Source organism: Symphodus melops (genome assembly GCF_947650265.1).
Source record: "Symphodus melops genome assembly, chromosome: 2".
Classification (NCBI taxonomy): domain Eukaryota; kingdom Metazoa; phylum Chordata; class Actinopteri; order Labriformes; family Labridae; genus Symphodus; species Symphodus melops.
In genome coordinates, this window is record NC_136692.1 from 5671844 (window position 1) to 5699071 (window position 27228).

The 27228-nt window shown below is 39.9% G+C and overlaps 2 protein-coding genes across 3 annotated transcripts in view; one reads left to right on the plus strand and one right to left on the minus strand.

The window, feature by feature from the left end:
* Positions 1–5244: 5244 nt before the first annotated feature.
* On the minus strand, positions 5245–12656 carry LOC306820434 (uncharacterized protein). Its single transcript, XM_079338273.1, has 11 exons — positions 12567–12656; positions 11061–11209; positions 10808–10970; positions 10137–10202; positions 9729–10010; positions 9611–9634; positions 9326–9427; positions 9182–9212; positions 8766–8815; positions 8587–8621; positions 5245–5730 (listed from the first exon to the last, which is right to left on the minus strand). Exons 1-11 carry the CDS (start codon positions 12634–12636, stop codon positions 5629–5631), a joined length of 1074 nt encoding a protein of 357 aa, XP_079194399.1. The 5' UTR covers positions 12637–12656; the 3' UTR covers positions 5245–5628.
* A 1757-nt stretch (positions 12657–14413) lies between these two features.
* The window catches only part of rab11fip4b (RAB11 family interacting protein 4 (class II) b), a 49135-nt gene continuing 36320 nt past the window's right edge, over positions 14414–27228 (plus strand). For both annotated transcript variants that reach the window (XM_079338270.1, XM_079338271.1), the window contains exons 1-3: positions 14414–14656; positions 17518–17605; positions 19682–19761. In XM_079338270.1, the coding sequence (XP_079194396.1) occupies positions 14504–14656; positions 17518–17605; positions 19682–19761 (321 nt within the window). In that variant the 5' untranslated portion in view covers positions 14414–14503. The remainder of the gene's footprint in view (positions 14657–17517; positions 17606–19681; positions 19762–27228) is intronic.

The window sequence follows — 27228 nt, forward strand, 5'->3', positions numbered from 1 at the left end:
ACTGGACGCAGCCCACTGCCACAATGCCTCTGTATTATTATGGTGAAGCTGCAGCAACTTAAGTGCTCAAAATTATTAATAAGCTTCATTCCTCACAGGGCAGTTTCCCCCATGTTGCCACAATACCAGCTCCAATGGCACAATGTATACCTTATCCTGCTATTTTAGCAAGAGATGTATTTTCTTCATGTGTGAAAAAGACACTCCTTAAAAGGGCAAAGTTTGAAGGAGATGCGATTATACAAAATTTGAATTCCATTTTGTTATCCAGGAATAAAGTCTGAGTCAAAGATCAAAGATTATTCTTTTATATTGAAACCGTCCAACCCATCCACACAGACTGTTATCTGTCTCTTTGATATCTAATCTGGCTGCTTTTCAGATGCGGTGAACCAGCAAAAAGCCTGCACACCTGTCTATCACCTGCTCAGCTCCAGACTCATTTCCATGATATTTCATTATCATCGTCATTCAAAGTCCTGCTGGCTCAAAGTCAGCCCGACGTCATTGTGTGAGACAGTCAGCATTCAGAGGATTAGCAGCTGCTCCTGTAATGCCTCATTGTGGCGAGGACAAAAGTACGAAAAGACGTGAAGGACGTGTGTGTGTGTGTGTGTGTGTGTGTGTGTGTGTGTGTGTGTGTGTGTGTGTGTGCGTGTGTGTGTGCGTGTGTGTTGTTTTTTCATTTTCAGATTAACTGTAATATGTGAATGATTTGTGAGTGTGCATGGAATAGTCTCTCAATGGTTGGGTGAAACAAATCTAGTCACTAAAGTCCTGTGAACAAGTACAATTTTCCGGTACTTTCTCAGCTGTGTTTCTTTAAGAGGGGAGATCAGAATGAATTTGGTGTATTCTTTTAAAAGTGCAAATTAAAACCAAAATTAAATAAAGTGTCACTTTTTATGTATTCTTTATTTAGTAAGGATAGTCCAATATACATATAGAAAGATCAGCTGAAAGATTTAGATATAGAAAGCCATATGTTCAAGACTTTTCACAACCAGTGAGATTTAAAAAAAAATAAAAAAAAATAGGGTCACTCAGTGTTGCAGTTTGAACGTCAGACTGCAAAGAGTTATGTGAAGGAAAGTTGCAGCAAACCCTAAAGCTTAAGAAGCAGTAAAGGTAGACTGTATTTTAGTCATGATTGGTTTTATTTTAAAGATATACAGCAATGCACGAGCCGGCATGTACTAAAAGCAGTCCAGTTGAGTTTACAATATGGAAAAAGGTGAGTAAGAAAACCAGAGTTTGTAATAAATCTCAGGGCATCATTATACTCTCTCTCTCTCTCCAGCAAATGAAGGCTTAAAGCAGAGGCACAATACATCTCAACTATCAAGGTCAGGTAAAAAGGTGGACTTAGTTCCTTACACGGGACTGTAAGGTCCTCGTAAAACCTTCAGCCTTTTAGTACCATACTAAATGTGCTCCATGAAATATACTTTGTCATCAATAAAAACCCAAGGTGTGCTAAAGTAGATAACCTCATCATTTCTTTACAGTCATTTGTAACAGTTACTTCAGAAAATGCTCAATTTGTCCTTTTCCAAGATGTTTAGAAAACAAAGTTTCATCAGTTTTTTTTCTTCTGTGTCTAGTACAAGTTACAGTTGCTAAAACGGATCTTGACTTAGTCATGCTTAAGATGTGTAAGCATTGAAAATCATAAAACCTGTAGGAGAGGCCCTGGGAGATCAGAAGGTCAGCATTTAATAAACACTAAAATCCAAAAGTAGGAAATGGATCCACCCTAGTATTTTTCATTTAAATCACTTGGATGTATAGTTTTTAACAGGTGGATCCATTTCCTCTCCGTCGTTCGTCTCTGGGAAGTGGTCCAGTCCCTGTTGCTGTACTTTTTATAGCAACGATACTGATATTCATCAACAATATCATCATCATTATAGCCACCATCATCATTACTAGGCAAGGCAAGGCAAGTTTATTTATATAGCACATTTCAACAACAAGGCAATTCAAAGTGCTTTACACAAGACATCAAAAGCATCATGGCAGAGGAAAGAAAAGTTAATAATAATAAAAATTACTGAAATTATTAAAACTTAAAATTTGTAGTAATGATAATTCAAATAAATCAAGACAATTACATGATATGTTAGTTGATGGAAAGGAACTAACAATCTGAATAACAGCCAGGATAATGTATACAAATATACACTTAATTTAAATTTTAACTATGTTTGGGCAGATTGCTGTTGGAGTTTTACAAACTCTCAACTTTTAAGTGTCATCCTGGTCCTCTCCTCTCAAAGTGTACTTATAAGCTCTTCAATTCAATTCAATTAAAACACTTTATTTGTCCCCAGGGGGCAATTCAAGAGAGAATTCAAGAAGCTCTTTTCTGTTATTTTACAGTAAAATAACTTACAGTGTATTGACTACAGTATGTGAATGATCTCCAGTCCCTCTGTTTGCTCTGTCAACAGACAATAAAAGAGACCCGGAGCTGATTTCTTTGATTGGCTCCCATATTATCCCTTAGAATTGTATAATGCCTGATGTGGGTTTCCTGCTTTGATGTTCGAGATAGAAGGTCACACAAAGGCGTCACTGAGTCACACAGAATCAACATAAACCTATGTGACAGCACATTAGATGCAGTCTGGATTGTGTTTTATAAATACATGGAGCATACATATTTAACAGTCATTCACTGGAAGCATTAACTGAATCATTCATTTGTTGTCTTGTCTTTTTGCGTATTGAGGAATATAGCCTCTTGATGACCTCGGCTAAATAAACGACAATTAGATTCAGTTTGTTTGTAGACTCATTATCCTAAAAAACCACAACGGTTATTTAGCAAACTGTCATGATTTATTCCGTTTAGTTTTGTATTTTGGGTATTTCAGTGTTTAGATTTCCAATCCAGTTACATTCTTGAGTTCTCTGTGTCTTCTGTGTTTCCACATTTATATTGTAGTTTGTCTTAATGCCTGTCTCTGTGTTTCTCTCCTGTGTTGATTGCCCTCATTGTCTTCAACTGCGTCAATCATCTCACCTGTGTCTGAATACCCCTGTGTCTCTTTAGCCGCAGTGTTCCTTCCCTCTATTTGGATGTTACGTGTCAGATTTTACCATGTCAGATCCTTTCCCCTATGACTCTCCGTGGCTTGCTGTGTTTCTGTAACATTCTGTGAATTTTTCCAGTTTGGACATTCGTGATTTGAATCTATTAAGTTTTGGCAACATTTTTGTGTAATAATATAATAGATAGATAGATAGATAGATAGATACTTTATTGATCCCGAGGGAAATTCAAGGCATCCAGTAGCAGTATACAGACAGGCAGGACACAAGACATTAGTTACAATACACACCCGCTGTCCCCCCTCCCCTCTGTATACAAATCCCCCAAACAAGATTTAGCAGCCCCTATGTGACTAAGAATAAACATAATTATATGTTAAACCTCTGCAGTTAGCATTAGCAATTAGACTTAAAACTAATATAGCATAATGTACATAACCTGTGATTATCACTTGTATCCACCACCTGACTTTAAGATTTTTTTATTTTTGGCTTTTATGCCTTTATTATAGAGGGAGGACAGTGGATAGAGTCGGAGGTCGGGGAGGGAGGGTGGGGAGAGGCATGCGGGAGATGGGCCACGGGCCGGACGCGAGCCCTGGCCGCCCGCGCGTGAGGACTGAGCCTTGATGCATGGGGTCGCGCGCGCGCTGCCGCTGCGCCACCGGCGACCCCCACCACCTGACTTTAAATGTAGCTCTTATAGCAAAAAAAAAAACCATTTGTACAGTCAGATAATAAAACAAATGCACTCATATGTACAGAATATGTGTCAAACTGTCTCTGAGTACAGTTGAGGTAGAGTCAGCCTGCAGTTATCTAATCAGGTGACATGACTTGTAAGTACAACAGTACAACATATCTGAGTTGATATGTTCTCAATAAAACAAGATAATTCAGTTTGTCAAAAAGACTCTGCAAACATTTGCTTAATGTGAAATGGTCGTAAAGACAGACAAGCTTTGAATCTCCTGGCATTTCTAAAGTAGACGTTTCGTTTTGTAATGATATAACTGGTTTTTAAGTTCATTTAGGGTCTGCTTGCTAGCCAGTTAGTAAAGGTCAACGGTGCTTTTAAAGATGGTGCAGACAATTCAAGCTTTGTTCACTTCCATGTGTTTGATAAAGGCAACACTCAAGAATTCACCTTTGCCTTTGCATTTGAAACATGAGATCTTTCACAAGGCTTTCTGATATTGTGCCTGTGAAGGCATTAGAGACAGGAGAACAACCTGAAAAAAATGAAAGGCTTGATTTGTCTGCTAATCTAAAGTCATGACTTACCAGGTGAATAAAGTGCATTGCATCAGCTTGAACTGAATTATTAACCCGACCCAGGCGCCAAAACTTTCAGGTGGGAAATGAAAAGCCTACACTTTTCCTTATTCAGCCCCTGCACATACTTGTTCACTAATATAGGAGACGGCATCAGCTGCTTAGAGCAATTGCTGTATGAGGAATTTCAATACAGCAAGAGTGCTACTCAAATTCATCAGCATGTTTAACTTCATCACTCATCGCTATTTGGAGCTGAATATCTTCTGTGTGGCTTCCCACACAATGGCTCAGACAAAATGTATGAGAGTCTATGTCTAGGAAATACAAATGAACAAATGCATACAAATCCCTGTGTCCGGGTGTGCAGCTGATGGAAAGCACTGTACAGGCAAATTCAATAAAACTCAATGTTACTACAGAGTTGACTTTTTGTAGCTTCTTGTAGTACAATGACAGCCCTTCTCTGCTGAGTTATTGTCCACCATAAAAAAACCCCCACATAAACAGGTGGAAGGTGTATCTCACCTGTGTCCTTTCACTTTCTTACTTTCACACTGTCTCAGCACACTCACCAACAATGTAGAAGATCAAAAAACAAGAATAGTGAGTGCCAGAATTCAATGTCCTTTAGATTGATTCTTGTTCCCACGTTTAAAGCAAAAAGCACTTTTCAGTGCATGACAGGCTTTAGGCATATCACAGACTCATTGCTTCACTATAAGGAGCTCTTTTTGTTTTCCTGCAAATATGTTTCTAACGTTTAAATCATGTCTTAACAGTGCCCTCTGCAGATCATTTAACAGAACTACATTTAACTTTTAATTGAAAGATGTGAGCTGAGGTGTTTCTTATGTCGTCTTATAAAGTAAAGCATATTATGAAAAAAACCCACAGTCACACTTTTAAAAATAATAATAATCTGTATTTTTATTTTCATGGCCTGCTCAAAGGGAAGTCCTTATATCACCACATGGAAACCTTACCAAATAACAGCAAGGCACAATGGAATTACAAAAAACCAAAACAACCTAAACCGATTTGAACAAAACCAGAACTTTTCAGTTTAGAAGAGCCTCCAATTTAAAGGGAGAGACACTGAATCAACACTTACTTAAACTGATTTATTTACATAAACACTGATTGAATTGCAAAAGAAATGAAGTTTAGATGTCTGTAGAGTGAATGGGTGTGTGAAAAGTGTGCTGTGCATGTGTTGGATGGACCAAACAAGGCGCATGCAGAAAGTCTCCTTCAGCAGATTAAGGTGGCAGAGTGAGAGAAAGAGAAACTTTTCTAATGGATCTGATGGATCGGGCTTGTGAATGTTGACATTGAGTTCCATAAAGGAGTTCTGGAGCCGCCCTCTGCGGTCAGTCTGTCAGCACTTGTCCATTCCTGCACAACAACATAAAAACACACGAGCAAGCTGTTATACATCTCAGCATGATGTCAGAATCAGAATCAGCTTTATTGGCCAGGTATGTTTAACACACATGGAATTTAACTTCGGCCTTTTTCTTTTGTCTAATGCATATCACTGCTTATATTTGAATGTATGGAAATTGTAGGTATATTGTAACTATTTTATCCCTTTCATCATTGCCAGTCATGTGCTGGACGTAGTTTCAGTGACATCAGTCGTTGATTTCTGAAGAGAGGTTATTGTCACTGTATTGGAAATGATTTCTCATTTAACTATTGATCAATTTAAAAACAGGCAAAGAGGTGGCTTGTAACCTCCTTGCAAACAGCTACGTATTCACCGTTATAAAATTAAGATGGGTGACTTTGATAAAAAAAAAAAAAAAAAATCAACCACATTACTGTTAAAAATGGGACTTAATGGGGATTGCCTGAATTAGCAGCCAGCCTCAAGTGGACACTCAAGTGGCCACTACAGCTTGTTGCACTTCTTCTATTGATTCATTTCTTAACATTCAGGTTTCCGCTTGTTGTCAGTACATCAACCTCTAAAATTTCTCATTGTCAAACCCTTTCCAAGAAATACAATACTATAATATATAATAATAACTGTAGTCTACAATCTTATTTATTTCCACACATTTTTCATCATGATTGTTTTGAAGAAGAAAATCGGCTCTCCAGCTAAACGGATATGAACAAAGTGTTTTCTTTTTTTGCAAATGTGGCTGTATTCTGCACTTCCTTAAAACTAAGAAGTCACCTCTTCCTTCCCACATGATTTAAGTTTTGAGTCGTCTGATATCCCATGACACCAGAGTTCATAGAGACAATCAGAAATAACAACAATGACCTTTGGTGTATTCACAGAGATTCAACAGTAAGATGTTGTTAGCCACAGCATCCCAAGACTGCACAGACATTTTGTCCTACAACTCTATTTAACATATTCATTTTTAGTTGGGTTGCACGAACAGCAAATTCAAACAGCTAAAGTTGAATACAATTTTAAATGAAATAGCAGCAGTAGTATGTACAAAAATAAGATGTATTTGTCTTGAGGAATTAAAAAATGGTTGTGTTTCTCGGTCAATTTGCTTCTCTTTGAGTACAAGATAAAACAAGGACACTCCAGATCCAGACACATCTGATATTAAATATTCGCCTCCCGTCGGGGCCGTCTCATGATACTGTAGCTTGTTGGTCTTTCTGTCAGCTGGTGATGACAGTGTTCTGTCCTCTAACGTGGCTCTTCGGTAACACAAAGAGAAGGAGAGAGCCTGGAGGGCAGTTCAGCTTATCAAATATGAATGTTATTACAATGAATCCAAAGGCAGATCCGAACCCTGCACAACATTGTTAAAGTATCTGGGATGATAAGGAGTGTATGTGGGTTTGTATGTACATTAAGTGACAGTGTGTAATACGTACAGTATGTGTGTACTTTTGTGTGTTTACAGCACAGGAATGAGAGAGGTAAATAGATGTTTGTCAAAGGGAATCTAAAGGACAAACATGAAGGCTGCAGAAATACCGCAAATACCAAAGGAAGAGGTCAGAAAGAAAGACATGGGTAGCTTCATGTGTAAAAATGAACATTACTACTGCAGTGTTTACCATGCTTTAAGGTGAAATTAAGAGCAATTTAATGTTCTTTATGAAAGTATTACAACAAGCAGTAAATTCATCCAATTTATAAGCACTATTGCATGGGGTCTATTTTTAAGATTCACATAGTGGTAATTATGGCACACCCACCAGACTATTCTGGTATTAAGGGGCCTTAGTATTTCAGCCCCATTAGCAGTAAGTAATGGCATTAGACAAGTTGTAATTTTGTCCCCAGTTCTATTTTGGGCAGCTTTTTTATGTCTTTATTTTAGAGATAGGACAGTGGATACCGAGTCAGAAATCAGGAAGAGAGAGAGACTGGGGAACTACATGCAGGAAAGGAGCCACAGGTCAGATTTAGTATGCCGCCGTACATGGGGCTATCGGCCTCCAACTATTCTAATAATCTTTATGTCGCTTGTCTGTCCCTGTAGTTGAAATCTGGTAACAGTGGGTTCATGACCTGTAACAGTCTAGTGAACTCTTATATGCATGCAGATGATGTTGTTGTTTTCAGACTAAGAAAAGTTGGTGTTGATACAACTGCTGACTGCATGTTCTGGGTTTATCTGTTGCACCAAAGAGGACAAGAATCAAAACTTTGTTGACTGATAATTATGCTGATATCTCTTATATGGTGAAGTATCTTGATCCCTTTACTACACAAAAAAAAGAGAGAAGATGATGATATTTACAGGCAATAGTGTAAGCTGTATGCACACGCTAACCTCAGACTGTGTACGAAAGAGTCAAACAGCATCTGGTAAGAGCGTGTTGTACACCTGTGCACTTCACACTTAAGGGTAAACCACACGGAAGCAAGTCAACAGAGGCTGCAAGTAGCTGAGGCTGCAAATTTCAGAGTATTACTCAAGAGATTGAGCGTCTGCAGTGCCAGTGAGGTTTTTATGAATTTAAGAGTTAATACTCTCAAAGCTGCCCTAAGAAGTCTTGTGAACCAGTTTATGTGCAGAGTTGATGCCTCTGAAGATCCCTTATTGTGTCGAGCATCAAGTGGCATTACAGTCCGACTATAGTCTCGGTTCTGGAGATGTTGGCAAAGTTGCATCCGTGTAAATCTGTCTGTGTGTGTTCATGTATTTCTTATTATCCTGTGTTTTTAATTGTTTAGCTCTACTTAAAGGTAGGTAGGCACCTTAGTCATGTTTTCAAAATCCTCAGTGAATATTTAATCTTCAAGATGAGATGAATATTTACCTGAGAGGTGAAGCTTCTACGTCTGAGGGTCAGGTCTGCAAAAAAACAGCAAGAAGACAGCACATTTTCAAGGTCTGGTTTGCTTCGTTAAATTCTTTCAAATAACTGTCGAACTGCTGCCACTGCCTCAAAACATTTAAAAGAAAGAAAGCTGGATAAAAGATAGATTATGAACACACCAACAACGTGATCCTTAGAATGAACTTGGGTCCAAAACTGTGCTTCCTCTCTGAAAGAGGAAAGAAGTGACATTTATTACCAACAAGGCAGAGCAAAGTAACAAGCAATCTAAAAACCAACCTCTAAAAGCCATAAATCAATACTATAAATCAATTCTATAATAAGAAATTGATATTTTAGAGGGTTTTATAAAGTCCGCTTTTTCCTCTGTTGCCATTTATACATAGTCAAACTATAAATCACAGTCTTGCTGTGTACATGAACAGCATGAATTTGCAGTCTTAATGAAGATTTCTACTGTTTACATACTCTAAATCTTGTACTATTTTATACTCTAAATGAGTCACTGCTGTAAGGCGGTTCACATAAATATCTCTAACACACAAAGTCATCTTATCACCAATGTAGTGTGTACCTTTTTTTCTTTTCTTCTGCTGCTGCTTTTACTTAAAAGTAGGAGTAAAAGTAAATGTGTTACTCTTCACACCGGAAAGTACTCATGACAGTGTAATTTATTAGTGAGAAAACAGAAGAAGTCAGAGGTTCATGTTTGCAATACCTTTCCTGTGTGCCACAATAACCACAAGTGTCAACGAACAGAGAAACAAAACCACAGCAGCCAAGGAGCCCAGAACGAGAGGCCAGTCCACATGAGGTAAATCTGCAGACATCACAATCAGTGTGAGGTCTATTAATATGCTCACTGGAGCAGAAGGAAATGCACCTACTGACATTGCTCAATTACTCATTTCTTTGCAGCGTATGTATGACTTTATTTTACTTTATTTAACACTATCATTCTCATAATTCACAAGCAGCATGATAATGAATCATGTTTTTTTACCTGATGATGAGGGAGGGGGAAGTCCTGAGAGAGGAGAAAAGAAGCAACCAGTCAATTTTTATGTTAAAATTTACGCTCTAACCAAACCACACACATGCATTTGACCGTAAATCCGTACCTCTAGACACAGCCAATGAGAGGCTCCGTTCAGAGTTGCTCCATTGTCTTCCAAGTAGGACACTGTACTGGCACTGGTATAAAGCCAGTGGAGTGTCCTGGACAGGCACTGGGAAGGTGACCTGATGGTGAATGATGTTGGCACGTTGAACGTCAACAGGTAGTTCATGATCAGCCAGGTAGAGGGAGAACAGACCACCGGGGTACGCAGCCGAGCCTCTGCAGAGCAAATGCCACACGTCTGTCTGCTGCTGCAGAACAAGGGTGGGCAGCGGCAACAAGTCTGATCATGAAAAAAAAATTAAAAGAAAACTTTATTGTGGATCGGATCTGGGTTCTTTGCACGCAAAATATGTTTTGATTCTTTTTTGAATGAGAGCTCATTCGGTGATATCAAACAATTATTTACTGGTTGGCCCCGGCTGCGTTGGAGTCAGGATTGTTGTCTGCCTTTTCCCGGAAAGATTATGGTTCTCTATAAGGACAAGAAGATTTGTTATTTTAAGCTACCTCATGTGTGTCCTTCACCTGCGACTATCTCACTGGAGATTCTGGCAAGCTGCGGTTCCACTGCATTCCACAAGCTCTCTTAGCTTTTAGTCGGATAAATAAACAGTTGTGGTCTACCACTACCACCACAGAGTCTCACTTAATGGTAAATACAATGGTTACGGATTAACAATATTCACTGGTTGTAACACCTCGTTCTCATGCTATGGCTGTGGCCAAATGCCAAACATTCTTCAGATGGTCTTTAAGTATGCTAACAACCTTGGTTTGCCACATTAACCAGCCAAACCGTTACTTGTAACCCTCAACTCTGGAGCCAGTACTCATTCTGTTTAATGTTTAACTGTGTGTGTGGGTGTGTGGTTTCTGTATGAAGAGCAGGATGTAACTACACCACACACCCACAGTGCTGAAGACAATGAGAGACAACAGAAAGCACCTGCATGCAGCAGCGGATGGGAGTGTTTATTGTTTTAAACCACATGTAGAATCAGGACAGGGTGCAGATTCAACACACTAACCGTACAACCACTTTTGAGTTCTACAAAATAGGGAGCTGCAGCTTCATACCTTTTTGGAGCTCCAGCTGCAAATAGGGACTGAAGGCACTGTATTGACCGACCTGGTCTTTGTAGAGACAGCAGAAGAGTTCATGTTGGCCTGAATCTCCGTCCTGCAACCTCACAGTGAACTGTACCTCCTCAGCACCTGACTGCACCTCCTGAGAGTCCACCTCAAGCAAGCAAGAAAAATACCAAAGTAAACTAAAATCACAGGGGCCCACCACAGTACAAAGATACAATATAAAACCCCAAATAATTACCCATTCTCTGTGTCTGTACAACATGAAAAGGACCCCTCGGTGGCCCTGCGAGGCCCTGCAGACCAGTACCACTGATCCCTCGGTCCTCAGGTGGATGTGAAGTTTAGGTTTTGGAAGAGTGGGAGAAGACGTGGAGGCTGATAGTCTTCCTATCAACAATAGAATTTGAAGTCCAACAGGCATCAAATGAGTTGCACAAATTCCTGCTTAAGCTAAAGAGAGTGTGTAGCTGTGAAAAATGTACTTTCAAACACTGCTGGGATTGCTTCATGTGGTTGCGCTACATCTTTACCAAACCAGTGATTGCAGCTGATGGAACAATTTGTGTTGAAAAACGTAAAGTACCGTAAATTCGGGACTATAAGCCGCTACTTTTTTCTCACACTTCGAGGACTGCGGCTTCTACTCCGGTGCGGCTAATGCATGGATTTTTTATGGGGGACAATGAGCTTCTGCCGCAAAAACATTTGACTTCGTCACGTCGGATCTTAATATCAGTCATTTTGCGCTTCATGCACGCACCCTCATCATGGCAAACACACAGAGAAATGCATATGATGCAGCTTTCAAGTTAAAGGCGATCGACCTGGCTGTCAAATAAGCTAACAGAGCTGCTGCACGTTAAGATGACACTGACAGCGACAACAGAGACTGAGGAAGTGAGTAATGAAGTCATTCTGAGGCAGTGAATGGATGGACTTTTTCTTGTGAAATATATTACGGTCATCTTTTTCATCAGCCGTGTTACAGACACCGTCGGCTAGGCTTCGTATTGTAACGGTTCATGTTGTAAAGTCAGTAGTTGATAATGTGTTCATAATTCCGATTATGTGGAGAGTCAGTGAATGCACCAGTGAGAACGTGTTGAGTGGCTGTATGAGAGAACGCTGGGGAGAGAGTTGGATTGTTACGGCAAGTTATGTGTGTTGTTCTCTGCTGTAAACGGCGTGGTCACGGCCGACAGTGATCGGGTTATTAAAAGTTATTATTTGAACGCTCTCGTCGTCCTTTAACGTCCGTACGGACGCTACAGTATTTGCGGATGTTACCGGTAGCCTAGGTCTGTGTAAATAGCTCTTGTTATAGCGTGGACACCTGCGGCTTATAATCAAGTGCGGTTTATATATGTACAAATACATTTATTTACTTATTTTTAGCCGGTGCGGCTTATATCCAGGTGCGCTCAATAGTACGGAATTTACGGTACACAGCATTGTTTGTTCAAAGTATTGTACATTTTATGACAACTTCCCTTTTTCTCTCTTTTCTAAACTCCACAGCTAAACATGTAACTGGCAAATAATCTTGTATGCACCAATTTCAAAAGATTTTTTTTTTAGCAAAAGAAATCACCTGTTCCAGTGACAATTCAAGAGGGACAACTTACATACATTAAATCTCATAGCTCATTTGAAAAAACAGACGGCATCAGCCCTAATTTCCAAAATCAGTACATCTGTAAAATTAAATAAAGTATTTAGGATTAACTAGAGTTAAATTACTCACCCCAAAAATGTTGAAAGGAAAGTAGAAGAGTGTAAATCCAAAATGATTTTCTACCACTAGCAACCTGCATGTTTGACTGCAAGAACACGACTGAATCATCAAAGTGAGAATAAACCAGCAGGCTCTCTCCCTGTCTTTCTTTCTCTCTCTCTCTCTCTGTTTTTGTAATATGTATGACATCCTCTTGAAGACAAAACGATTGGGGAAGTTGAAACAGTAAACACACTTCCTATTTAGGCGTCCCCTGCTCGGATGTATGCTATGATAAACATAAATAGTAGCGAAGTGGGTGTCTCACTGACCCTGACGTAGAAATATATCTGTGTAAATGAAGAAAATATTCCCTAACAGGTCATCTTGTGACACTCGGCTGAGATACGTGCTTTAAAAAACTTAAGTTCCTCAAAGAGCTTCTGCAACCCCATTAAAATGAGAACAAATCCCTTCAATAATATTTCCTGTTTCTGTGACCGAAAAAAAATCGGCATTCATTCAGTTATAAACATCTGCTGCTGTGGTTTAATGCTGTAAGATCTTCCCTTGGTTGGAGATCAAATATGAACATATTTATCATATGCTAAGTATATTCATGATAATGAGCATATACTTTTTTCCCTCAGTTTTTCAATGACTGTTACTTAAAAATGGCTCTAAAACATTGAAATAGTTGTCTACAAAAAGGTTAGATTGATTTAAAAAAAAAAACAACAGGAAAAAAAGGTTTGTTTCAGCAAATCCCTGCAGACCTGGAAGAACAGAGAAATCGGATTACTAAGACCAAGAATTGGGTCATGGTCACGGTCAGATGGGAAAAGATGTTTATGAACTGTATCAACAACTCTGAACTTGAATCTTTCTGACGTAATATAGGGAACAGAGAGAGTCAAGCAGCAAGCCTAAGGCAGAATTTAAGTGTGAGTGATCAATTTGGTTTACTTCAAGGTGGTTAAATATTCCAAAAGATAAAAAGAGGTTTAGATCAAGTTGTTCTATGAACATTACTTTCATGGAGACCAAGAAAGATTAAGAGTCAATGAGTAAGTAAAATAAGTTAAAGATGAGTTATAAATTGTGAATGCAGCAATGAACTGGGATCATAAGATTGAGTTTCAAGTAACAGGATAAATTAGGCAACATTCAAAGTTCATCTTATCTGTGCAGGTGATCTGGGATGTGCTCTGGAAAATATCAGGAGTTTTCTGCAAGTGTGAAAGCGCTGTGCCATCATGTTTATTGCTACATTGTTGTTTTTGTTTCAGAGTTTTATTTAATCTATTGAAGTGTTGTGTATTGTCAGGATAAGTACATTATGTAAAGAACTTTTTAGCGTTGGTTTTTGTTGTTCTGTAGATAAAGCTAATGGGTAAAAGATAAAGTAAAACACAACATGAAACAGTTGCACAAAGTACTTTGAAAAGCTATCATGCATGTCACAATAAACAATGAAGGAAAAAAAAAATGCTTGTGTTATTTTTAGTGTTTCTTCAACTGTTACAATTCTACTACCTTTCAAGAGGTACAAGCAAGTTCCATATATTTGGTGGGGAAAGAAAGGGTAAACAAAAATAGTGGCCTCGTTGAACCACCCTAGTTCAAAAAAGTCTGGACACGCCCCTGCTCTTACATTGTGTGGCTGTAGCAACAACATTTTTACAAACACAATGTGAAGCCTAAGTTTGTACGAAAATTGACTAAACTACACTGAATGGAAAAACATTGTTTATCAGACCTTCGCTTCCGGTTTGAGACCAGTCATCTGTTTCTCCAGCATCACTCCCCCTCTCTCGCGCGCGCAGACCCAGCATCCACGAGCTCCTCCACTTTTCCCACTCGCGCGCGCGCGCACGCAGCCCGAGCGCATTCAAGCAACATGGTGCCTTTGAGGTTCACGCCATGGAGAAACATCCCGAAAGCGAATTAACAAAGCCACAAAAGAGATGGATGAAGACTGTTTGCCGCAGCCGGAGCACCTGCTGACGTTGGTGAGGAAACTCAAAGAGGTGTTTGACGTGTGTGACGGGGACTCGGACGGTCTCATCCTCCTTGAAGACTTGGTGCAGTTGGGCTCACAGTTCGGTAAACCAGAACAGGTGAGAGAACATGTTACTCCATCTTCAGTGGTGCCTACTCTCCTTTTCAAATCCATTATAAAGCTCAGACGTTGCAACACACTCATCATTCTCCCAAACTCTGCATGACACTAAAGGCTGCCTTTGCTTCTTGAATATATATTACAAAGGCTTTCACGTGCATGTAGTTCTTTTTTTAGGGTTTGACACGAGAGCTTTTCACGGTTGGAGTCAGATCAGAAAGAAGAATTGGTCTCCTTGCACTGCAGAGGGTAAAGGTGGAGTTCAGCAAATAGCCTGCTCCTCTTTTAGGGTCCTTGTCTGATCTGAACGAGTGGATTCACTGTTACCACTTTAATTGCAAAGGCTTGATAATAGACACATTTGGTCCCTTTATTGTCATGTCTGACAATAAAGTCCCATCAAATCAAATCAAAACAGTGACTAGGAATGTCATTTGACTATAAAATGAGGGCTTAATGTAGCCTATTTGGCCTACTAGAAATAGTTTTGACTCAAGTTTGTTTTTGGAAATATGAATAAATTACATATCTTGACAACATACTTTCACACTCACCATGAAGGTTTCTGATGAATAATGTAAATACTGTGTATTGATCTTTAAAGACAATCTTCAAAGAGCGTTCCCCTCACATGTCAGATCAGATGTCATTTAAGGAAGACCACCAACCTGTTCTGTTGGTTTGTTTTGTGGTGAAATGTATATTCAAAAAGGGTTTAATGATTTTTTTTTCATACGTGTAGCTCTCTGCCCTCTGCAAGAATAAACACACTTTTCTTTTAAAGCCTTTTTCTCCAAAGTGTAGTTAAGTACTAGTTTCATGTGACTGCTTTGAGGTACAGGTCATGTTGAAAGACAAACTTCCAACACAAAGGGTAAAATAATGTTGCATGTTCTGCAACTTTTTTCACCCAAAGAGCCTCGTGTTCATTAAATCCAGAACATGACTGCTTGTATTTTAAAAGTCTGTCTTCCCTTGCGCTGCTTTGTGTCTCCCATCGTGTGTCAGGTTAATGGATCGCTGACGTTGATTGGCTCCCCAGTGTTGTGTTGCTCATCAGCAGGAACGCTGCAGATGCTCTGATTAGTTCCAGGGGGAACGCTTTTCATTGACCTGGGAAAAGGGATGACATGAGGATGTAGATGCAATCTGTAGAGTCGAAAGAAGATCCCACACTTCATCATTTCACAGTGCATCAGCGTTTTTAACCTTTGACTTTTTTAATGATTACTTTAAGGGGTCTTTTGTATTTAGTGACTGAATTATAAAGTTGATATTCTGGTATTGAAATACATTATTTAACACAGGTAAAAACAGAACAGGTTCTATTTTACACAGCTCAAAGTACCATATGTAAACCTCGACTACGCCTAATGAGCTGCATTAAGTCAAATACTCCTTCCACTTCATGTGTTGTCCTCTCATGTCATTGTCCTATATGCGTACATCCCAGCGGCTGCTCGGTGACGACCTGACCTACAATGGGACACAGCAGGAGGTGACTCTTTCTCCCAGTTGAACTGTCACATGTAGATGTGCACTTGCTCATATCCTACACTTTGCTCCTCTGACCTCATTTCTTTACCCTTCAGTTTGTCCTCGATAAATGGGGCAATATCAGAAACGCTAATTAGTCTGTCAGCAGTCTTTAGCAGCACCTGAAGAGTATAGGCCTGCACCGTATGAGAAACATATGCAATGAAAATGTCAATAGCAATAAATACACAAAAAATAACGAGCTCACTTTCTATTGTTCTTTATGTCGGCCTTGTTAAAGTGACTTTCTTCTCAATGGGTTTATCACCTGGTTGATTCAAGGTTAAATGAAAAATATTATTCCTGTGTTTGAAACATGTCCCTCATGAATCCAAAATAAATCCTCTAAAACGTTTCATTGTCCTCCACTTAACTGGAGGATCCTAGGGTAGCTTATAGTTAGCTTTAGCTTCTTCTAAAATAAGATAAAATTTAATTGTCCGTTTGCATGGACATGTGTCTCGCATACTGTCACGAGCTTAGAAATCCTGGCATCCCATTCAAGTCACATCACACTCTTTTTTAATCCCTGAGGTAGTTTCCATTTGACTCCAAACCTGGCTAAGATTAGAGCAGTTAAATTTGTGCTGGTTGTGGGTTGCAAAGAGCGTGATGTGTTATTCAACAATGGCGAGTCCTCAGCTGCAGGCCTCTTCAGCGATGTGAATGTGGGAGGTCCATGAGTCACTGTGTGCAGAGGGCATGCCCTGGTCACTTTCATTGTACTGAAGTGGGATAGCTCATGTGAGGTTTGTTTGATTCAGACCTCCATCTGCCTTCAGTCAGGGAAAAAGGGGAGCTTAAATAACAGTTAGCTTTTAAAGGTTTACTAAATCTGCTGCTTAAATTGGTTCTTGTTAGCTGTCTGCTTTATGTTGCAACAGTTTATTATATAAATGTAGGGTACATTTGGGTGTGATTCGCCTAGCAGTTAGCCCCCCCCCCCCCCCCCCCCCCCCCCACACCCAATGCATAGATGCTAAAGTATTCCAAGTGGGCGACCCGGGTTCAAATCTGAGGGGACTTCCTTTTCCCTGATGTCATTGCCCGCTTTCTCTCTTTAAATCTTTAAAGAAGAATTAAACATGGCTGCTGTTTGTAAATGTTTCTGAATTGCTGTTCATTTTTGACATACAATAAACATTTCCAGTGCAACTTCAGCATCACGGAACAAAGAGATGTTTCCGTTTTAAACAAACGGACATGAATGTTTTATTAAGTCACAAAGAAGAAAATAACCTGCGTTGAAAATGACCATCAGTGATCAGAAATGCGTCCGGTGTTCTCTGATTGGCTTCACGTTCTCTCTGTGTTTCTCACCAGGTGAAGAATTTGGTCAGATGTCTGGACTGCGACTCTCACGGCAGGATCAGCTTCAAAGACTTCTGCTGCGGCGTCCTCACCATGACAGGTTAGAAGAAAGTCGGACACGTCAGCGGTGGCTTCAGGTTTTGTGTGTGTGAATGTGTGATGCATGCACATCAGAAACACGATTCATGAAAGCAGAATTGTGTGCGTCGTGCTGGTTTAGCGTGAACGTTGTGATTCTGCATTTCTAAAAGCCTTTTATTTTTACTGTGGAAATAATTAACACAGGCTTCCTTTCTTCTTCTTTTCACATTAACACACTGACCACAACTTTTATCTGTCCAGTTTTTCAAACAAGAGTTCTGTCGTCTTGAGTAAGTCCCTTGTCTCCACTTGAGTCTTCAGTGGGTAAAGACTGCGCTGCTGTGTCCCTGCACTAATATAATGTAAAGCTAATGTAGCGTAGCCTGTCTCTTGACTTTGTACAGCACATCAATCATTCAATCAAACTTTATTTGTATAGCACTTTTCATACAAAGATGTATCACAAAGGGCTTTCACATCATAATAAAGCTGCTGTAGTGCGCCACTAGTCATATTCTGTTTCCGTTTCCTGCATGCTGCACTCACAGTAACGTCCTTATCTCTTTTTTGAGTGTGAGAAGAGAAAGACCTGGTGAAGGATGGTCTTTAGGACTAATTATTTGAGATATTTTAACCTGCAGTTCTTAGTGTAATCTGTAAATCTTCTCTGCTGAACTACAGATACCACTAAAGGTTCAGTTGTCTGTTTGTGTAGGATGAACTCAGCTTTTTGTGTCACATAGATTCATTTAATATTCTTTAAACTTCACAATAAGGAGACATCAGGTAACTCTCTCTTCAATATGATATGATATGTGACATAACAAATATATGTTTTTGTACATTTAGAAGGTATATGAGTCATATTTATGCCAGCTCGTCATAATTCTTCTTTCACAGTTCTCTTCTATTTGTGTTCTGAGTGAGTGTCTTTTCAAACCAGGTCAATTTGTCCATCACAGTGGATAGAGCCAACCAGGACACAGGAAGGGGCCTTTTCTAGTTCTGCATTGTTTGGAGGCTGTTAGAGTTGACCTGCCAATGATAATAGGGTTTTTCATTTAGCACCAGAGAGTTTGTAAATACTCTTTTTATGAAACAAGTGACATCCATTAGACTTGAATCACTTCCAAGTGCTGTCAAATTTAAATTCTCCTTAGCAGGTCCCCTAGAGCAGCATCATGTATGCTAATCCCTGATCAACAATGTGTGTTTGAAGCAACCATAAAAAAATTGTTGGAATAACTGCTGAAATGATAATGTGAATAATGAGTGATGTAGGTCAAAATAATAACCTGAACGTGTGTGCTTCCCTCAGCTTAACAAAGCTTCAGAGCTTTTTGAAGCTCATGTATATTTCTCTCATGACTTCACTTCACCCCTCACAGCTCTGAGTGCGATTCTTTGCTTTCAGCTGTTTGTGAAGAAAAATCTTTAAAAATCCACTGTCATACACCTGCTCAGCCCCAAACAGCAGCCTGACATACGAGTACTGGATGGAGTGACTCAGGAAACTCTAACTTATTACAAGTTCAAGGGACAGTTTTCATTCACAGCAGTTTATTGATCCCTGTGCTGCTAAAAGTCTTGCATCCCATGATGCCTCTTACAACACAACCACCAATGCAATTATGCCCCCCCCCCCCACACCTTGTGTTTAACGAGAATGGTTTGGCTTCTTTAATAATGTATTGGACTCATTAAGTACACCACTTTTCTGCTCTTTTCTGCAACTTTTATAACAAAGAGTTTTATTGTCCTGATATTGACCCACAGTATTGAAGTGGTGTGGGCCTTTTAAAGTAGGTTACTATTTTTCCTCTCTTCTTCTTCTTCTCTTTTAAATGCATTTTTTTAAGTAAATAAAAACACAAATATTCAGGGAAGTACATCCAAAAACACATTGTTATTACATTTACACCACAAAAGCCAGTTTGCCAGGTCATTTATTCTGGACTCAACACATCACACACTGTGTGCACTACAAAGCACCAGTATTTCACACACGTAATCTTACTGTTTTGGAACAGAAATGGTTGTCTGCAGAGTCTTAAAAAGGCTTTGATGTGTCATGCAAGCTTTTTTTTATTTGCAGGTTATGTTGACATCCTCAAAAAGAAAAGTGGGGCACAGTTCATCACAGGGCCGTATGAGACAACTAAGAGATGCAACAAGGTAAGATGTGGTTTCCCCTCATCCTTCACGAAGATTAGAGCTTGGTTTCATTTTGCACTAGGCTGACAGTGCTGGATGTAGCTAGATTAATTTCAGCGTGAAAATACCAACAGATTTAGAGTCAGACTCTTAAGAAGGGAATCGTGGCTTCACTGTCTCTTCTTGATTTGTTTCTCTGTCCAGTTGTGCACACGTGAGCAGTTGTTAAAGAGAGTCTCTTAAGAAGCAGTTCAGAATTGTTTCATGCCGTTCGGACATCTAGTGACATTTAACAGTAATGAAAAGAAAATAGATACAGTAGGTCCAATATTTAAAAAACAAATTTTGAAATAAGTAGAATAAAATGCTTTATATTAATTCTTAACTTCGCTCAGTATTAGACCACTGAAACTGAGTGTCATCTGTAATGTGATCAATTTGACAGAAAAACAAGTTGACGGACAAAGCAACAGCAGTAACAATGGAAGTAAAGCTGAGCTTGTACTTCACTATTTTGACCACTGGGTGGTAGTGTTGAGCTGCATGACATATACAGCAAAGACACAGATGACATCCAGTCCAGAGAGAGGACTAATGCACACACTTTCTTATTCCTTTTTCATGATTTTTTTTTCCTTCACTGTTCTCCCTTTTCCAAATGGAAAATTATTCTAGGTGGAGTGTATATGTTGCTTTTGTTTTACTCAGGTTCTCTGAGATAATTGGTGTATTTCATCCTGGTTGTGTTATATAAGATCCCAAGGTGCAACATGTGACTTATTTCATAAAGTCCTGGGGCTGTCTCTGGGGAAATGTGTAACTTTGGTACATAGCACAGCCTCGAGCATTACATGGACACCGAGCACAACAACAAAGTCAAAGTGAACATCCGCTCAGCATCACACTTGAGAAAATAACTGCTGGAGAGTATTTTCAGGAGCGGTTTGTATCAATATTTTCACTTTAAACTGTAAGTAGGTGACAATGATTTGCAGCACTTTTCACAGAAAAAGTTCACAAAGTGCTTTACATCAAGCAGAAACAACAACATACATGTAAAAACAGGAACACATGAGTACTTCTTGGACTGACGTTGAACACCCTGATATCACCAGGAACAATGATTGGCAGAGTAAAACATAGATCAGTAGGTAGACCGGGTGGACATTCAGGCCGGACTAAACATCAACGCTTTCAGCTGCTTTTTAAAAGAATCAAGAGGATTGGTGCTGCGGCCTCAAAAGAGAAACATGGTTTTCCTTAAACCTGACTCCACAGGTTTAGAGAAGTGAAGAGTCTTATCACTGCTGCTGGTTCAGTGTAACATTTCACTACACCAATGGAGAAGTGCTCTAAAATATTCACACCGGGTGAAATGCAATACGGTCGCTGCCTGCCGTTTCTGTGACAGGCGACATGAAACACTTCTCTTTTCTTTGTAAACGCTGTCTCATTTCTGCACTTCCCCCTGAAACATCGCTTATTTACCAGTCTGTGGTAGTTCAAGCTTCCCTCCACACAGATGCAGGTAGGTGGGATTTGGAGTTGCGTGTATGGCTTCGGTTGAGTGTTTGATGGTTTACGTTTTTAAAAGTCTTTTAAATGGGAGGGAATTCTGAGAGTGTCATGTGACTTGATTGGGATGCCAGGATTTCTGAGCTCTTTGAGCACATTTGGTCTGTCATTAAATGAAGTGAGTATTGATGCTTATTTATAGAGACTAAACACTTGTGGAGAAAAGACTTTTCATCTTGTGGGGAAAAAAAAAGTCAACTTGAAAGTAATAACTGCTGTGTTTCCGTCACAGCAGCAACTCTCACTTTGTTAACATCTCTTCAGTCGACTGGCTTAACCTGGTCTTTAGTTAACCTCTCATCTCACGAGAGGTTAACCGTCTCATTTTCACATTTGCCTCTTTTCTGGAGGCTGCAGATCTTTAAGAGTAAGATCTGAACTATTTGAGTGCTGGGTCTCTTACTGTGGGAAGAAATGTTCTGGTATAAAGTTGTGTTGCCATAGCAAGGAGAGAGAGGAATCCTGAATCTCCCTGGGTGGGTGTGTGTGTGTGTGTGTGTGTGTGTGTGTGTGTGTGTGTGTGTGTGTTAGAGAGAGGAAACAGAGAGAGAGGAAAGATAAGAAGTGTCTCATTATTGCAGGAGACATAGTAAGAGAGGATTTATTAGGTTACTATCGCCTGCTGCTTGGATTCACAGGCGCGCACACACACACACACACACACACACACACACACACACACACACACACACACACACACACACACACACTAGTAAAGAGAGGGGAAAGACTCTGCATGGCCAAGGCAGGTGTTGAAATGAATTTGGCATGATGAGAATGTAACTGACTCTGGTGCACTGAGCAGCTGGAAGGATTCTGAACATAGGATTGATAGTAGAGCAGATCGTCATGGTTACAAAGGATGCATATTATGGGCACTGTCACTTGAACTGTCACTTGAACAAAATACAGAGATGTATCATATATCTAAGGTTTGGAATATTCCTCATTGAAAAAAACTAACATTTAATTTGGCTTTGCGTATAACCTCATAACATATTACAATATTTTGAATTTATAAAGAAGATTTCATTAGCATGTAGTTCAGACATCCATGTCTGAGTCATGTTTCTGCTGGGCAAAACTACTTTGATTTTAAAGAATGAGCAGATCTCTGATCCCCCTGTTGTACACGTTTTCTGTCTGCTGTTTGGATCTGTACAGAAATGGCACAAGCTCACAGCAGGTGTTTGCCACCTTTGCCCTTTGTTCCTTGTCCGTCAAAGTCGCTGGCTTGAATCGCATCCAACAGTGGAATTGAATCCACTCCTAAAGTCACCTGCTGTCATTGTCTGGGGAAGAAAAAAAAGCCCAGCTCCACAGCCCGTGTCAACCAAAACCAAACATCAGAATCCAGGCAGAGGACAGAGTCTCTGCAGACACAGTCACCATGATACATGACATGTATGGAGGCCCACAAGTGACAATTAAGCTGCATTACTTTTGTGGAAGTCTATATTTAATAATGTGGAAAGAGCTACTGAATCTATCTTTAAACTTCTAATAATCATTCTACTTCCAGGTTCATTTAAATATAAAAGAGAGTGTCAACAAAGACACTCCAACTAAGTTTAAACTTTCTTTCCATTTTAAACACACACACACACACACACACACACACACACAATAATATCATTCAACGTTTCATAGTGGACTATCATTTTGAATGATTCACACACAGTTAAACATTGTTTATTCATATCGCTCACATTCAGAAAGAGAACTTTTAGCCTCAGTATACATCCATGTTGCCGACACATCCAACTTTCCTTTTTAATCCCTAAACCTCAGTGAAGCTGATCCTGAAAACGGTTTGCCCCAGATTTGCTCACCATCAGCAGGAAAAATAATCAATAATGAACTCATTACTGGTCCTCTCATGGAGAGATGTTAATCCTTAGCTCCTCAGGGTTTCCAGCAGGTCCGAGGCATCATCCCAGCTCCTACAGTCCTGTCAAAGCTTGACCCTCTCTCTCTCTCTCTCTCTCTCTCTCTCTCTCTCTCCTCTCCTGATAGGTGGGTTAGGGTGAGCAAACAGCCTTCCTGGGTTATCGTTGCTGATTATTTCACGGCTGCAGGCGAAGTGTAGGGTCGGACATCTTCTCGTTACTCTGATCTCTGTTTGTTATGCTCTGCTTCAGCTTTTTCCACCTCTGTTTCTTATCTACACTTGTTGAGAGCACAGATCTTGCGTTTTATTCATTATACATCACTCTCTGCTGCAGTTTTGTTTGTACTTTGCTCTGCTCTCATCTTTCTCTGGGATTCTCTTTTATCACGCTGCTCACTCTCTATCCACTCAATCCTCCCTTGCTTTTCTACATCTTGCTCTCTCTTCTTTTGAATTTTCTCTCGTATCATTTTTTTCTCCTCTTCAGATAAGCAGAGAGGAGGGGGTTTGGCTCCGTCACCCTCTGCACTCATTTCATGGTCTGATTAAAGAACGGAGATGGGGAATAAAGGGAGGCAGAGGGTGATAACAAAGTTAAAACAAGGAGATAACAGAACAGGAATAAAAAGGGGGAAAACAGAGCGGCAGTGCAAAGGGCTTACTTGTTGTTGATCCTTGATTCAGCAAAGCACTCTGGGAAGATCAGTTCTTCTGTCACTGTCGTCTACATGAACACTTCCTTGTAAAAACGTATTAACTCATGAACAGGTGGAGAAGGGAAGTGAATAGTTTCTAGGATTTAAATATCTACGTGAAAGTTTGATCGGAGCTCAACAACAGTTCTTTTGCACACGTTTACGTGTTACTGCTCATGCATTTTGCACGTGGTTGTTTTGTCCCTTTAACTCAGCATGTTCTGTTCTTCAGTGCAGCATTGTAAATCTATGCTGTAAACCACATTAAAAAACAAGTTCATCTGTCCAGAGCTAAATATTCTCTGCAATAGCAAAAGCTGCTACATCACAACTTTCTGTGTTTTCTGTTTCATATTAAATATCGAATTGTTCTGTTTTCCTGTCATGAAGCTCAGGTAAGCATAACGATTGTAACGGTTGACTTTCAGAAGGTGAATGTTGGTGGTAATGTGCACAAAGACTGAGTCTGAGGAGACTGGTTTTATGGTGTTGTTTCCTACACACACTCTAACTTTAGCTTCTTCCTACAATGACCACACGCCCTCTCCTAACCTGAAACAAGACGTTTCCATGTCCAAACATAACAAAAGTGGAGCGCTAGGTATTTTAAAATGTTGGTTTCGACCTTCGCTATACTTAACGTGCTGTTACATTCGTCAGGATTTCTGTAAGTTTTACGAAACAGTCAGTTTGACCCCACCTCTTACTTTAAATGTGAGGTGAGTAAGCTCGGTCTGAACATCTCTTTTAAGCTTCTCCACACAACTAACAAGTAGCTTATTAACATCACAACATACAAACTACCTCTTTGTTTGTTTGTGTCAGAGCCAATAATTTCTTTTTGCAGCCCAACAAGATTCATCTTACTTTAGCAGTGTATTGTTCAAACAACAGATTATTATTATATATCTATGTATTGTAAGTAGCACTCCTTGCATGTTCTGTAGCAGGGGCCGTAGTGCGGGACTGCGCTGGAGCACATTTAGCCTCAAGCTAAAATCTATTAGCTTCATTGCGTTTGTTATAATGATTGCATATTGACTGTGAGAACCTCTAATGGAGGTTATGGAATAATGTGTACATGTAGGTACCATCTAAACTTTGTTTATCCCGAGGAAGGCAAGGGGAAGAAGAATGACACAAAGACACATTTCAGGGAGAAGCAAAATACGGCAGTCTGAGCAGAGGGAATGGTGATAAAGGGAAAGATAGATGAGATGCAGTAGGGGGGAGTGTGAGCTGATGGATGTGAAGGAATGAGAGTTTGGGGAGAGATAAGAGCGGCGGAAAGAATGCAGACAATGAGGGAGAGACAGAGGAGAGAAGAAACAGAGGGAACAGAAGAGGAAAGCAAAACAAAGAAAAGATAAGAGATGGATGACGAGAGAGAGAGAGAGAGAGAGAGAGAGAGAGAGAGAGAGAGAGAGAGAACAGAAGTCAGATAAACCAAGCTGCACCTTTATCTAATTTATTAATGAGGGAGCCATTAAGCCGGTGGATGGGAGTGACAGGGCCTATTAGTGAAGGGGACACTTTTGAAAATCTATTATTATCTTAATTAAATGTCATGCTTTCCACCACATAGTCTTACCCTCTAATAAATAACATGACATTTGACTTCTTTTACATTTTCCATGATCAAAATCAGGATAGCATGATAGTGTGAAGGGGACACTCGTTAGACCTTTCTTCTACAGCAGTAACTGTGCAGACAGAGAAATGGATCATGATGGACAAAAAGAAGTGTACGGGCTCTCTCGCCCGTAAAGATGAACACTGTGTCCACAGGTCATACAAAGTAATCAGCTATGTCCGCTGACGATCTTACCAGTCAGAGAGGAGGAGTTACTTTTTAAGATTTGAACAACTTCTGCGCTTCATGTTTCAAGTCAGACTGAGAGAAATTGTACATGCACTTCATGTCTTTAACTGGACTTCATCTGTGGTTGATTGATCGATTTTGTCACTATAGAAAAAAAAAAAACACTTGCAGCGTACCATCACATTATGTAAAGTGTAAGCTTTGTGCAGCTGTGTGGGAAATATGCTCTGTTTTTCATGCATCGATCACAGAGCTGCAGGTCATCCCAGTATTGTGGAGTTGCAAGATCTGTTCAAGCAGAAACAGATCAATGGATATTATCAATAAAGAAATGCATCTTAGTGCCGCAGCACCGAACCTCTTTTAAAGACCGTTGTTGTGTTTCCTCCATTTTCCAGTCCTGATTTTCAGCTACCAGACGAAGACGTTTAAATGTTAAAAGCAGAACTTGGCACTGGTTGCTGTCTCAGTTTTACATCCGATTCTCAGAGGATTAGAAACAGCACACACAATAGGCCGACGGGAATGGAAGGGATTATATTTAGTTTATTTGGAAGTGCACAAACATTGCTGCCTTACAGTTTTTTTGGCACCCACGTCTGTGGCTCAGTTAGTTAATTAAAGTTTAGAAGGATTTATAGAGATGCACACACACACACACACACACACACACACACACACACACACACAATACACACACAATACACACACAATACACACAGTCTGGAATTGAGACAACGGCAAGGCAGAGTCCCACCAATGACAATCAAGGACACAGTGAGCAGACGTGATTATGCTGTTACTGTCCGGCTATAAGGCAGGACTGCTAAACAGAAACATCACTCGTCCACCCCAAGACCTTCTCTCTCTCTCTCTCTCTCTCTTGCATATACTAGAGGTCGTTTACCTATCCCTTCTCATACTTGTTATTTTTTCCCATGAATATTCACACGTTTGTAGTCTTCTTATTCCTCCTTTCACCCTCATCGTGTCTGAAGTCAGACTGCACACATAAGAGATTCTGTTTCTTGTTGATAGATGATGCTTTTCACTGGTGTTTGATTGCCTCAGACGACCGCACTTTGTTGGTGTTTATGAGCTTGTGCGCGCGCGCGCGCGTGTGTGTGTGTGTGTGTGTGTGTGTGTGTTTTTCAGGGATTTTCTAGTAAGTTAATCAAATCTCAGTCACAATATTTAACAGCTCCATGAAAGCTCTTTTTATAGCAACATTCATATTGCTGATATGGGAGGCTGCATTTCAAGCTGGAGGCAGTGTTGTGGGGTGAATTAGCATTTGTGTGCAACGCCGGAGTCAAGAAGATGAGGAAGGTGGTTTTCCTGTTTATATTTGTTGTCCCCTTAACTAGTTCTCCTGTAAGTTTACATGACCTCCTTCTGACTTTGAGCAGGCTTTACTGTGTGTGTGTGTGTGTGTGTGTGTGTGTGTGTGTGTGTGTGTCTGGACTGTCTGTCCGTAGATAGAGGTCACCCCCTGCCATCAACAT